The sequence below is a fragment of the Lichenostomus cassidix genome, chromosome 3, assembly GCF_008360975.1.
Source record: "Lichenostomus cassidix isolate B80296 chromosome 3, HeHo_3.0, whole genome shotgun sequence".
Lineage (NCBI taxonomy): Eukaryota > Metazoa > Chordata > Aves > Passeriformes > Meliphagidae > Lichenostomus > Lichenostomus cassidix.
Window position 1 is genome coordinate 34,305,243 of NC_139483.1, and position 13,996 is coordinate 34,319,238.

The window sequence follows — 13,996 nt, forward strand, 5'->3', positions numbered from 1 at the left end:
ATTTCATGGTAGCTCTTGGAAAAGGAGTAAATCCTGCCATGTGCAGCAAAAAAAGAGAATGCAAGCCTTGATTGATTTGTATTTGGCAGCAATAGTAGCTGTCTGATCAACAATGCTTCAGGACAAGCTGGCACCCAGTTAGGGCAGACCAGGCTGGGCTCAGGAAGCAGGGTTGAGTTATCCAGTATTTTCAGAAAACAAATTCCCATCTGAGCTGGGCTGCTCTGCCATGAAATAATCTCCCATGAGTTTAAGAGCTGCTCCAAAGAGCTGCACTGTCTCTGGTCAGCATACAATTGGACTGTAGTCTCATTTGCACTTAACGTTTTTAAAAGAGCAAAGCTACAATGAGTCTCTGCAAACCTGCCAGGCACACAGCAGAAGTGAGAGTAGAGTGGGCTCAGAACAGGAAGGTAAGGAGGGAGTGGTAACTTGATAGTGCTGCATCGTAACACTAAAATAGAAGTGAGACAGTAAGAAGAGCAAATGAGAGCAGGACACCATGAGGAGCCCAGACTGGAGTGAACTGTAACTCCCTTGGAGCTGTTAGGCTTTATCCAAGTCAAGACCAGTGTCTTGGTCTTTCAAAATAGTCAGATAAACACACCATCACAAAGCTGATACATAAAGGCTGGCATAACAAAATATTGTCACTCAGAGAACTGAGGCATTGGCAGTTAAAAGGCACTAAAGCCAAAGACGATTTGATCCAGCCTGTTCATATCACTCCCCTCCCTGCCCCATCCCACCCCTCCCCACCTCACCCATCCCATTCTCCATCCCTTGACTTCTCTCACATCCTCTTCTGTGCCACCCCTACTTCCCACCTGTGCTCACCTGACTCCCACTAACCCTACAGAAGCCTCCCGCAGATCTGGCCCTTATGAGTATTCACTTACTGAAGTTAGTGGTTTTTGAGTTTTTTTACTATTTGGCAGAGCCAACACAATGAGCCTGGGTTTTTTCTCCTTAGAAGGGTATGAGGCAAATTATCCTCAACTTAAGCCCCAGGTTTCACTTCAAGGTAGTAGGGTTTTTCAGCAGGCAAAACCTTCCTTGTTCTCCTGAATGATGGGAGCTGAAGTTGCTAGCTGGCAAACATACAGGCTCCTGTAATACCCATGGGAGCCACGCTAAGAGTAGCTCTGTGATTTGGACGCTTTTTCTGTGAATGGTACAACTCAAGAAAAAAAGCTTGACAGGTGGCAAACTTGCTTATTACAGTTCTTTCACTACTATAATATCAGCTCCATCCCACAGTTTTTAAAAAAAGGCAGGAAAAACTGTCACATTACACAAGTATCTGTGATGCTACATTGACATCATTTCCCAGGGAAGCAGATGGTAATTGCGGAAGAAGCCATTTCAGACTCCAGCACTGCTCTTTCCAGGAGCCTATATTTACAGTTTAGCTACATACCCCAGCAGAAACAGGCAGACTGAATTTCCATTGCGTTTATCCTCGCGTTGCCTTGCAGGCAGTATGCAGGACAAGTGGTTTCTATTCCATCAACGTGCCCAGCTGGTTCAGCCTCCACAAGGTGGTGCAGCCCTTGGTGAAGCGGGTGTGTGACACTGACCAGCTGGCTTGCAGCAAGACGTGCCTCAATTCTGCCGACATCGGCTTCGTCATCGACGGCTCCAGCAGCGTCGGCACCGGCAACTTCCGCACGCTGCTCCAGTTTGTAGCCAACATCAGCAAGGAGTTCGAGATTTCAGACACGGACACACGTGTTGGAGCCGTGCAGTACACCTATGAGCAGAGGCTGGAGTTCAGCTTTGACAAGTACAGCACCAAGCAGGACGTGCTGAATGCTATCAAAAGGATCAGCTACTGGAGTGGGGGCACCAGCACAGGAGCAGCCATCAGCTACGCCTCAGAGCAGCTGTTCAGCAAGTCCAAACCCAACAAGAGAAAGATCATGATTCTCATTACAGATGGCAGGTCTTACGATGATGTCAGCATGCCAGCCATGGCAGCTCACCAAAACGGTAAGGTCTTCTATCACTGCCTGCTCTCCCCTCATGCCTCAGCACTCATCTAGGCCAGATAAATGCAGTTTGGTATGATCTGAAGGCACTGGATGAAACCTTGTGAAGGAAGAGTAGTACTTCTCCCTGGGGTCCCACTGAGCTCCAACAAGATCAGCATCTGTTTATTAGCTGAATAAGGAACTTCAGAAAAAAACCTTATAAATCATCACAAATGCAGCTATGTCTAGGAGATCTCAAGGGATTTTTGCTGTCTTAATAACACAGGACTCCTTTGGCTTTCTAGTCAGGATAGTGATATACTTTCCAACACATTGGCACTGGAACAAGATCCTGTTGTTTAGAAGCTTCTTGTAGACCCAGAGTAAAAGCTTCACTATTGTTTAAACCTTTTTGCTCTCAGCAAAAAGTACTTTCAAAACACAAGCTAGAACTTTCCTCCAGTTTGAAAATACCCACTTTATACAGAGAGCACTGCAACTCACTGCCCATTTTTTTTTTTGCCTGGAAACTACATTTGCAGTACTTGTCTTAAATTAGATTTAATGCAATGAAAACTTTTATGCTTATTCTGAACTTTGGGTGTCTTTCCAGGAGTCATTGCTTACTCCGTTGGAGTTGCTTGGGCAGCCCCAGATGAACTGGAAGCCATTGCATCAGAACCTGTTAAGGAGCATTCCTTCTTTGTGGATGAATTTGACCACCTCTACCGCTATGTTAATCAGCTCATCCAAAACATTTGCACAGAGTTTAATTCCCAGCCACGCAACTGATGGACTCAAGCAAGGCAGGACCCTTGGGTGCTGTGCTGACGGCACACCAAGTGCCACAGGAATAATGCCAGCTCTGAGTTCAAAGAAACACTGGAGGTGTTTTCCTCTGGCACTTTCCAGTCAGCAAGGTTGATTGCAGCTCTGTCCCTATGCATGATAATGCTCTGTGTAGAATGTTGATTTTTTCTTTTCCTTGCAGGCATCAGAAACTCTGATTTGGATGGATAGCGAAAGAGGCAGTAAACATGGAGGAAATAACTGCAGCTGTTTGAAAAGCTGCTTCAGTATAGAGCCCCAGCTTGCCCAGTTCTCACCTTTGGACACATGCAAGCACCTTAAAACATGCCACCTACTACCTGCAGTGGCTAGGTCCCTTCAGGGACTGGCCTTGCTGAGCTGCTGTGGCAGAAGGACCTCTCTATGGCACTGCCCACCAGATGACACACAGATCAGGGCTCAAATACCAGACACTTCCTTTGGAGGGGCAAACAACTCAAATTTGAGTACCTTCTTAAAAGCAGGAGCTGTCTCCATACTACTGTCTTGTCAGTAAGTTAAACTTCAGCTAATGTAAACTCAAGCACTGGGATTTATCCAAACTCTGAGAAACTGGAAAGCAAGTGAGAAGCAAGGGTCTAGCCCATGACCCTACAACCCTTTGCCAACCCCAATAAAACCTCAAATCCACAAAGCAGCCAACATGCAGGAACTAGAATCTAGTCTCCTACCACACTGCATTAATACTTGATTTTGAGAAGTGTCTTTCCCCCTCAGCTTCATCCTTCACTCATTGGTGGTTCAAGGCCTGCAAGACCACAGGAGCATTGTCAGGACACAGGAGACTCTTTGAGAAAAATTGTGGGTTTAAGTTGCTCACAATCAGCAAAGCATTTAAGATCCACCACTCTGCCATTAAACCACCACTCAGAACAGCAGTCTCTAGTGTTCAGAGAGCTATTCAAGAGCCATTAACAGGATTTAAGAGGGAATTTTCTCAAATTCTGAATTATACACACTGGGAAAAGCAGAATTTCAAGCTTTTACAGACACCCTCATGCAAATTTAGGATTGACTTCTGCTTTAGGGATTGATTTCAAAATGTACCTACTACAGCCCTGGATCAGTCAGAACACACAAGGGTTTCTTAAGTGGAGAACCACCCATGTCACTGGTCAGTGGGGGAGGAGTGACACACTAGGAGGACCAAAAGAATTGCACTTTATTTAGGAAGCAGCCATTTCTGGTTATGTTTCATCTAGTATCATTTAAGAAAATGTTCATTAAGTGAAGTTATCAAAGGAGTCGATAAAACCATAAATGTTCACCCCCCTTAAGGCAATCAAAGCCACACCAGGCTTGTGGAACTAAGAGGAAATGGAAAGAAATTAAAACTCAAATTTGCCATATTACTTGCAAATCAGGCTTTTAACAGCATTTATAGTTTTAATAACCATGAGCCAAGATATTTATTAGCCACATAAATTTTAACTGAATTGCCATAAGGGAATTCTACTGCTACTTCCTTTTATAAGCAGAAGTAGCACAATTTTTTAAATTGTTACATTTGGAAATAATATGACTGAAGCAGCTCATAAACTGTCAACTAAGTAAGCATAATGCAAATTAATGAAAACAGCAGATTCTGCATGATCCCCCTGGTGTGGGAATATAAGCCAGGCTGGGCTGGCATACGTTACCTCCAGGTAACATAACCTCCTCTCAAGAGGTTATCAAAACCAATCCTGGATGAAACACTGGTTTTACATACTAAAGGTTCATCTCTTCCTCTTAGAAGAAACATTAAGTCCCAGCTTTAACTGAATATCATCAATTTAACCACTCTACCAAGATCAAAAGCACAGGACACTGTCAGCTTCCAAAAAAAAAGCAAAACAAAGACATATTTGTACGCAGAGTTTTTACCACTAATCTGTCCTGCTGCACTTCACAGCACTAGCTTCTTGGCTTGAAAAAATGATTAAGGATATAGAGTTAGGTATGAGCAGAGCAACTCCTGATATTCCCCATCTCCTGACCCAGCTCCTCACTACAGTTCTGCTGAACACATCTTTTTCTGTCAACAAGGGACATTACACAGCCTAGATAAAACCCAAACACATAAACTGAATTTACTGGAGACTTCAGACACAAGATTTGTTGTGAAAACCTGTTTGTTTGGGGCTGATTTGGGGCTACCTGTGAAAAAGGCCTAAATCTTAATTTATGGTTACTCTTAATACTGTGGTTTAATTTTTAATGCAACAGCTCACCACCACATATTTTTCTCCATACTAAACGTACTCTCGCGGCACCAAAGACTGGTACCCTGCAGAGACTCCCCAGTGCTTCACTTGTTCTCTGCCAAAAGCACAGCAGTGATGGCTGAGATGTTAGAAACAGCTAGAGTACACGTTCTTCAGGATGTGCATAAGGGATATATGCATATGGGATATAATTTCTTCCTAAAGCTTAAACTTTAAGCAATGACATTAAGCTTTCAAATGCTCTTTCACAGGAAAGTTGCACAGCTATCTTTTGTCAAGCATTTATAAAGGGCACTTCAGGGTTTGTTGTTTAAATGGTTTAAGTTTACAGAACAACTATGGTGTTTGTTTGCCAATAAGCATTTTTATTTACTTCCTGGGACAACCTTGAAATTGTCAAAATTCAAAGTGTGAAAGTGGTTTAATCCAACTTTTGTCTAAACTTGGATGTTCTATTCATAAACATTGTAAACTTAAACAGAAGCCACAAAACTTTTAAGACTACACCCTTCCATTATGAAAAGCAATCACAGAACACACTCCTCTTAACCTTTACCTTTCATAGCAATCAAATTACTTGCCACCTACTAAAGTCTCTAAATGCTGTTTTATTAAAAAAACATGGTAACTTACATATGTAGATAAATATTCAAGGGGGTATATTTGAAGAAAGCAGCAGAACCCCTTCTGTAACATATACAAACTATTTTGAGCTTATAAGTTGCTATATATTTTGCAATAAAATTCTCATAAAGGCATATGCAGTGCATGTCATCTCATATGGGGTTAAAAAATAAACAGCAAATATGGCCCATGCCATTTTAGTTTCTGAAACACAGTTGAGGTTATCATTACATTATGGAAGACCTAGCAAGGCTGGCAAAGCCCAAGGCCCTTCAATGTCATCCTTTTATATGCTCATATGAAAAAGATCCTTAGTGTGACCTACCACAAAATTACCTGTCCAAGGGATCAGTCACTGAAGCTGAGTCTAATGACTGAAAGGCATCAAAATCATATGTACATTCCAAAGTCTGCAAGATCATGTCTTACTTGGAACCAGAATTCCTTTGAAAGCTGAAAAGAACCCCAAAGGCTCCACACACTTTCTACATGCAGGACTGAATCAAAAGAGAATCTACAAGTCCAAGTGCTTGATGCTGGGCCACTTAGTTTCAGATGTCTGACCAGTGCAGTGCAACCTGCCATCTGGCAGAGGCATCCCAAAGAGATGGGAGCTGCATGAACTGATCACTGGATACACATTCTAGAGGGCATTGTCTCATCTCCCTCTCCCTAAGAAATAAGCAGAATTGGGCTGGTGGTTTACCAGTGCTCAGCAATCACAATGCAGAACACCCACCTGGAAATACCTACTGACGTTCATGCTCTGAAAGCCTTGGCAGAGCTCAATTTCAGCATCTCTTGCCTCTAACTCCAGCATTAGGCACCCACATTTCTAGTGAGACACCAAATTCAATTAAGAGTTCAGCCATCTCTTCAGAGAGAAGTTACTCAAAGTCCTCTTTCCCAGTGTGGGACACTCAGCATTTCTGGTGTCATTGTGCCACCCCACAGAGAAAGCATCACCTGCAGTGTGCACCCTCCTGCCCCTCAGCTGCTGCTGCTTTGCTGGTTTGGCAAGAAGTTTCTCCATGGCTGCTGCTGACAGGTGGGCAGAAAAGCTTCCCCTTCCTCCTCACATTACTTCCCCCACGGCTCTCCAGCACACAAGGGGGACCATACCAGCAACCAGGAAAAGCTCTGGAGTTAAGCATCCAGCCAGGATCAACCCAAACTAAACATACTTAGTGATTTATTACCCTCCCTGTTACCCCACAGAGAATTATCCATGTTGTCTACTCAGAAAGTCAAAGCAAGCAGTAAGTAGTACCAGAAATATTACCTAGACACCAAATTTAAGTCACTTTTCTGTGGTATACATACCTTAAATTACTTAATGGTTGAACAAAGTCACTATCATTCCACTAGCTATTTTTCTCTGCCTATGAGCAACATTATGAAAACAACTTGATCCCTTTTCCATTCCCATCTCATTTTGAGACATCTTTGACAGTACCAAGTCATTTACATTTGCTAAGTCACCTACATATTGAAAACATTACAAATGTACACCAATGCAGCTGAATGCTTCAAACTCCTCAAAATAATATTTTTTTTCCTTGTTAAACTGGGAGAGGAGGAGGGATGGGGGTTTCAGCACTGCATCAGCAACACTGCTCACAATCAACTGCATGAGTCTTACTGAATGGCAAGAAACGTGTTATTTTTCTTAATGCCAGTTTAACCCCTTATCTGATTTCTAATGAGAACTCTGATAATGCAGTTCAAGAACTCCAGCACTCATAGAAATTACTTCTTTTTAAGCACAAGGAGAAATGGTAGAAGTTCCACTGTATCACCAAGTATACTCACTTCCCTCACACCCAAATCATCATGGGGCCATGTCTTGTTCATAGGCAAACCCATAAGCATGGGAGGAAGGCCTTCCACATGAGGGGCACTTGTACATTATTCACTAAATCTTCTTTCCCCCTACCTCAGGAATCTTCTAGAGGCAGAACACTGGGGTGAATGGATTCTACTGTCAATTCATAAAGCAATTCCTCCTTTTCTATGAGGCAGGAAGATGAGTAGGACCAAATCAGGCTATTTTACACCTACCAAAAAAAGATGAGAACTTCGCTTATCCCACCTACAAGCTCAGAAAAAACAGCCTGGACTCACTGACAACAACTTGTTCTGCTCAGTTCTGTGTAGGTTCTCCTACCACCCCCTCACAGTGCCATTCTGAGCACCTTCCTGCAGCAACGCAAGCACCATCTGTGATGTGTGGTTTGCTCTCCCTCATCCTCTCCCCGAGGGCAGAACCATGCATTTTTATTTTTACGTTGAATGAACGCTGTCCTCGGGAAGAGCCACGTGTCTGGCTTCCAACAACCCCACTGACAGATCAGCTCCTGCACAGCCACACCCACTCCGCATGTCTGCTCACCCCACATTCACCCCCACGCAGGGAACACGTGCCTCAGCACATGGAAAGATGCAGGGTGCCAACACTGCCGAGCTGGCAGAGCAGTACGGAACCAAGACATACAGAGAACAGAAAAACCAAGGCGCTCCAGTGATCAGTAACATGCTGCACAGTTCAATAGGAATTTCACATGGAGTTACCTCAAGCCCCTTCAAACACATCTATTTGTCTTAGTCTTAGTGCACTTCTCCCTCCTAGCACTCTAAACCACACATATCTTGTGACAAAATGCAGAATTATGAACACAATGCAAAATGTTGAAAAATAGTATTTATTAGCACCCAATTTACATAATTATATGGTACAAATGACACTTGCTGCTGCAACATTAAATAAAGCTGGTCTTAAAAACCATTGCTTATTTCTGGAAGTCCGTGTGATTTTGCTCAGCACAGAATGCAGGTACAGTACACAGATACCCCACTTCACTACTGTCATACCAACACAAATACCTGCATGGTTACCTCAATGGGGTCTCATTTTAAATGGCACACTAACATAAGCAGATCTATATAATTTTAAATGACAAAATATTTATTTGACTTATTCAGGCAAGTGAATGTAGCTTTAAATATAACCTATCCAAGAAGTTTCACAAAATATGAATTGCGGTGAAAAAGAGAAAATTCAGGGCTGCACTTGAAAAGCTCAAAATTACACTGGTGTATTACAAAATAATCTCCCTCTGAATTTTCTATCCTTGCCATTTTAGATATTTATCCAGTATTTTAAACTACTAAGTTTTAATAAGAAGTTTAATATTAAGTTTTTGAAGAAGCATTTTCATTTAAAGAAAAAATTTATACTTGTAATAATAAACGCTAAACAAATCTTTGGAGAATGTATCACTTTTTGACTTTTCTCACGTCCCATGATTAATAAGCCTTTTCAAAATCATGAAATATATTACATTTATGGATGCTTACTCCCAGGAAAACTATTTCTTTCATAAATTAGAAAACAGAACTTCTCACTCAAAATAACATTCACTTTTGTACAACAGTAGCATTTAAACAAGGTAATCTTGGCGGTACTGCAATTCTGACACAGCCTTGTACTGAGCCACACACAAAAAACTGACAAGCCGACTATTACTCAATGAGTAGGTACTTCTCATTTGGATCCAACCTTATGCAAGACACTTGAAGCTCAACATTGTTTCAAAGTAGTCATTCAAAACTGGTATATAAAATCATAACTTCAACACAATTCTGAAGGGGAATCTTAATTTCCTTTAGTTGTTTATAGATCAGCCACAATAGCCTTTTCATATCAACTATCTGCCATGGAAGTGACCCAAAACAGAAGGGGAGCCACTGTAATTACTAATGTGTTAGTGGTTATCACCTTTAGTAATCTCTCCTAAAGAGAGCTGTCAGGTATCTCTAAATTCTAGTAGAAAAGGAAAAAAAGTATATTAATAAGCAACAACAACAAAAAAATCCAAGCTACAGTCCATACGGCAAAGAAATTTGTCTTTTTTAACCTTACAGTCAATTGAACATTGACAAATGCAAAGCTGACAAATGTCAACAGAGAACCTCACAGCAACAGAAGTCATCTCATCATGGAGTTCCTTCTACATGTTTTTTCAAATGCACTATTCAAGGAAAACATAGCACAAGACCGCTTTTCAGTCTGCTTGGACTATAAAGGTACAAGAAATCATTAGCTAACATGCTCAGTTTGCATTTCCAAAAGAAGTGCTAACACATATGAGACAGTTTTCAAAACTGATGCACATTTGCAAATGTGTGACTGCAAGGAAACAATTCTAGGAGCCATACATCTGAAAACAAGCTACATTCACAAGCACTATAACTTGATGACAGGAAGCATAAAAAAATAAATTCTTAATGGAAAAATATTAGCTTGAAGTCCATAATTTATCCCTTATACAATGTTTTTGGCTGCTTTTCAGAAGTAATCCAAAAATAATGACAATATTTGGCTTGGCAACGAGTTATCCTTTCCCTTTCAGAACAGTACAAATCCAGCTGAGTAAATCTTTTCTCAACACCCCTGTCTAATACTCTGGTGTGAGGTCCAAGGGTTTCTCAAAATAGCCAGGATGTAATTCCGGGAGCCTGCAATTCAAACTTGAGGGAATGGAAGAAGACTGGCCTTGAGGACCACGTCAACACAAGGCTCTGAGCAGCTTAGAAACACACGCATGGTTTAAACACCAGTGTGATCTCCCAGGATCACAGCATGGCTTGGCAGCACAAGCAGGGCAAAACTAGTTTAACACACAAGTCCACCATCTACACTTAAGCAGGAAGAAAGCTGGGCTAAGAAGAATATATTATTATTAAATGTCTTTTTAGCTCAGCCATAGTTTGAATTTGTAATCTAACAAGTCTCTCCTAACAACAAATCAGATGAGACCCACAAATTGTATTATTCAACTGGATTTATGCCTTCTGTAGTGAAATCTAGATTCTCAAAACCATCTTAAACGATACAGCAATTCATAAGCTTTCACAACTGACTACAAAGCACAAAACTAAGTCAGAAGGCAGGGTAAGAGATAACTCTCTGGAATGAAATGAACTGGGAGTGAGGAGGTACAAATCAGCCTTTTGGTGGTGAGAGCAGTAGGGCTGAAGCTGAAACCCTACCACCCTTCATAAAAACCACTCTAAAAGAAAAACCAATAGTCCTTTATGAAATTTATGCTACCATAAGAGCTCACTGCAGATGAGATTTTAAGATTCTCAGAAAATGTAACCTAAAGAAAGATTTAAGTGGGAAGATAAAAAGCAGATATCAAAAGAATAGATAGCCTGCACAGGTATGTTCATTAGCACAGGCAGAGACATTTTTTAAAGGTCATATTTCCAACCATCCTCCCTCCTGGCAACATTCCCAGCAGCTAAACAAGCGTTTTGCTCAAGCAAGGACTATTTACACAAGAATCAATCTAGTCCTTCCCACCCTCCCCAGGAGTTTGTTTGTTTGCTCTGTTGTATGTAACACTATCTTTTACAATAGGGGCTATTTTTTGTAAAACACCCCTGATATATCTGGATTGATCAACACTGCTGTCCATCAGTTTTTCTGCTGCTCAGCAGGAACATGGCAGAGGCTTTCACTGGCAGTTTACAGGCAACTCATCTCCATAGCTGTGTTCATCTCTAATCTTAGAGACACTGATGATGAAATAGTCAAGACTGTTCACCTATCATAACTCTCTTCAACTAAGCCCATTATCAGATTTAGATAAAATATTCTCAACACTTTCATGTCCCTATGGGAAAAAGGAGCTTCCTGAAACATCAGAGCATTTTTTTCAGGGAAATCTTTTCATCCTCTCTGTCACTCTATAGTAACAGCTACGCTGAGCATCCCTACAATGCTTATGAACAGCAGATGCCCAAGAAAACTCATATTGCCATGTCAAAGATTGCCCCATCTTATACAAACCAATTTACAACATGAAAGAGGTTAACTACCATATTCTGATTTCTTAATTTCTAACAGTGTAGTCCAAACTAAATTCCACTGAACAGCCACAAATTTCAGCATAGGACAACAACAATGGCTGCATTTCCTTCCTTAATGCATCTCAGGTTGACTAGGTATTTCACACAGACATCAAGCAGGCTCTTGGATACCTGTGACAGCCTGCAAACACACTGCTACGCCACAGCCTGCAAATGCTACCAAACACACATCTTGAAAGGCATTAATAAAACTGAGACTTGATTATCTGATGGTTATGCCAGTTGTTTGAGCAGTGTTTGATAGGCAGAAGTGTAGAAACAAACAACACATGAGTTTACAGAAATTGCTGCTTCCCAAAATTACACTGCTAAAACTTCAGGAGGCAGGGAAAGGGCACACATCTGTGATCCAACAAATGCACTGAAAAGGTAGGGTAACTAAGTCCTTTCTCTCTCACACATTTATTCAAAAGGACAAGCTTCTGGTTACTTAAATTCACAACTGAAAAGGAGTGTTGTATGACCTAATCACAAAGCTGTATGGTGAACACCACACACTTACTCAACCACATTACCTGCGACTGCTTTAACATAACATTATTTGAAAACACATGTCCTAAAAAAATAACCTACAGGATTGTGGCATATAGTTCTACATGCTTCTTTCTAAAGAAGGCATTTTATCAAAATAGAGATGAATGAGATAGAAGTAATAAATCTTTTATGTGTAAGTTTTCTCTTTGAGGCCCAAAAATAAATGCAGACACTAGGATTTTGTAAGAGTGACACAATACATCTAGAACTTCTTCCAAGCTACTCCAAATCATTCTGTGCAAGCATTCTGGTAACTGAATCAAATATGTGAAAGCAAATAGTCCAATGAAGTAAATTACGAGTAAAAGTAAGAGTATTTGAACCTAGCAGACCAATTTTCAACATAAAGAAGGACTGAAAATTCTCCCATTAAATTAGTTAGTAGAACCAAAATCATTAGCACAGGGTAACATACACAAAAAAATTATATGAGTTAACCATTAAAAAATTACCATGTAAATTAGATACAGGAAAAATAGTAATGGTAAAATACTAAATACTGATATTGCAGAAAAACGGTTTTTGCAAGAATAAGCCTTAGGTCCAGTTTTGTTTACATTTTCAATAAACATATGTATCACACTAATAAAAGTTATTCATTACACTGAACTAGGAAGAACGGCACATAAAAGGGGAACAAATAAAAATAATTTAGTGCCCTCAGAGGTCAGAAGTTCAGAGCTTGTAAGACCCAGGATAATCATGAAACAGGAATTACTTCTCTAGCTGCAAAAGAATCATTGCAACATACTGAAAATGAAGAAGAAACTTGAAAAGCAGCAATGCTCAAATGTTATTTAAAGCAGTTGTCAGAAATAAAGAAATATTATTTGGGTGTGTCAGACATCAAAAGCTTGGTCTTCCTACACAAAAGCATCATATCACAGAGGATAAATCCAACCAAATAACAACCACATTTAACAGATGACCTTCAGACTAAGTCCAAGAAGTCATGCGTGTGGAATGGTGGTATGGACACCAAGATTCGGAGAATGGCGCTTAAAGGACGAAAACAAGAAAATGTGTAAAAAAAGTAGACTAAAAAAATAGCTTGAAGAAACCTGAAAGGAATGAAAATATACAGATGGAACCAGTGAGTGCATGCAGGTTCCAAATTAAAAAGGCTATGAAGAATATGTAAAATGGCACAAAACATGGCTTGGAATACTAGCATGAAATTACAAAGAAGAGCTACTAAATATCATGTAAATCCTCCTGCCAGTGAGATGTAATCATTGAAATAATCTTTAAAAGGAAGCCTAATTGTTTAGAACATATAAAATCTCACTGGCCAATATTAGAATGCACAAGTCTACAACTCTGCTTTAGCAAGCAGATGGACTAAACCTAAATAATTTTTTCAACCCTATCTCCTATGATGATGTTCAGAAGATCTGACAGGCTCATGCACAATACCCTGCAGTCCTACAAGTATGTGAGCAAGTACAGTAAAAAGACATTGACATCAATTATGAAGACAAGCACAAAAATATATATACTCCACAACCTCTTTGTAAGGCTACATTTGTTTTGTTTTGTTTTTTAAAGGCACCTCATCCTCTAGCTATTGCCAGCTTTTAAAAAAATCACTCTTCAGTTTCAGCAAGAGGTCAACAGTGAGAAGGAAACATCTTTCAATTCACATTTGAACAGCCACTTCTTACATTCCAATTGTAATCAGAATGACAGTCTTTAAAAACAAGCATGCTGGCCTATTAGTTTTTATGTACAGCAATTTAAACAACTGTGACTACATATTGTATTGTGTAAGCAAAAGCACAACATTCATTTCATACTCACACCATTATCCTTTGTATACACAAACTCAAGAGAACTCTTAATACTAAAACATTAAAATGCACCCATGGAGTC

General features: G+C 40.3%; 1 protein-coding gene across 5 annotated transcripts in view; it reads left to right on the top strand.

Annotated features, from left to right (window-relative positions):
- Positions 1–5,787, top strand: part of VIT (vitrin) — a 53,189-nt gene extending 47,402 nt beyond the window's left edge. For all 5 annotated transcript variants that reach the window (XM_085055235.1, XM_085055236.1, XM_085055239.1 and 2 more), the window contains 2 exons: positions 1,479–1,992; positions 2,587–5,787. In XM_085055235.1, the coding sequence (XP_084911361.1) occupies positions 1,479–1,992; positions 2,587–2,765 (693 nt within the window). In that variant the 3' untranslated portion in view covers positions 2,766–5,787. The remainder of the gene's footprint in view (positions 1–1,478; positions 1,993–2,586) is intronic.
- The last annotated feature ends 8,209 nt before the right edge of the window (positions 5,788–13,996 follow it).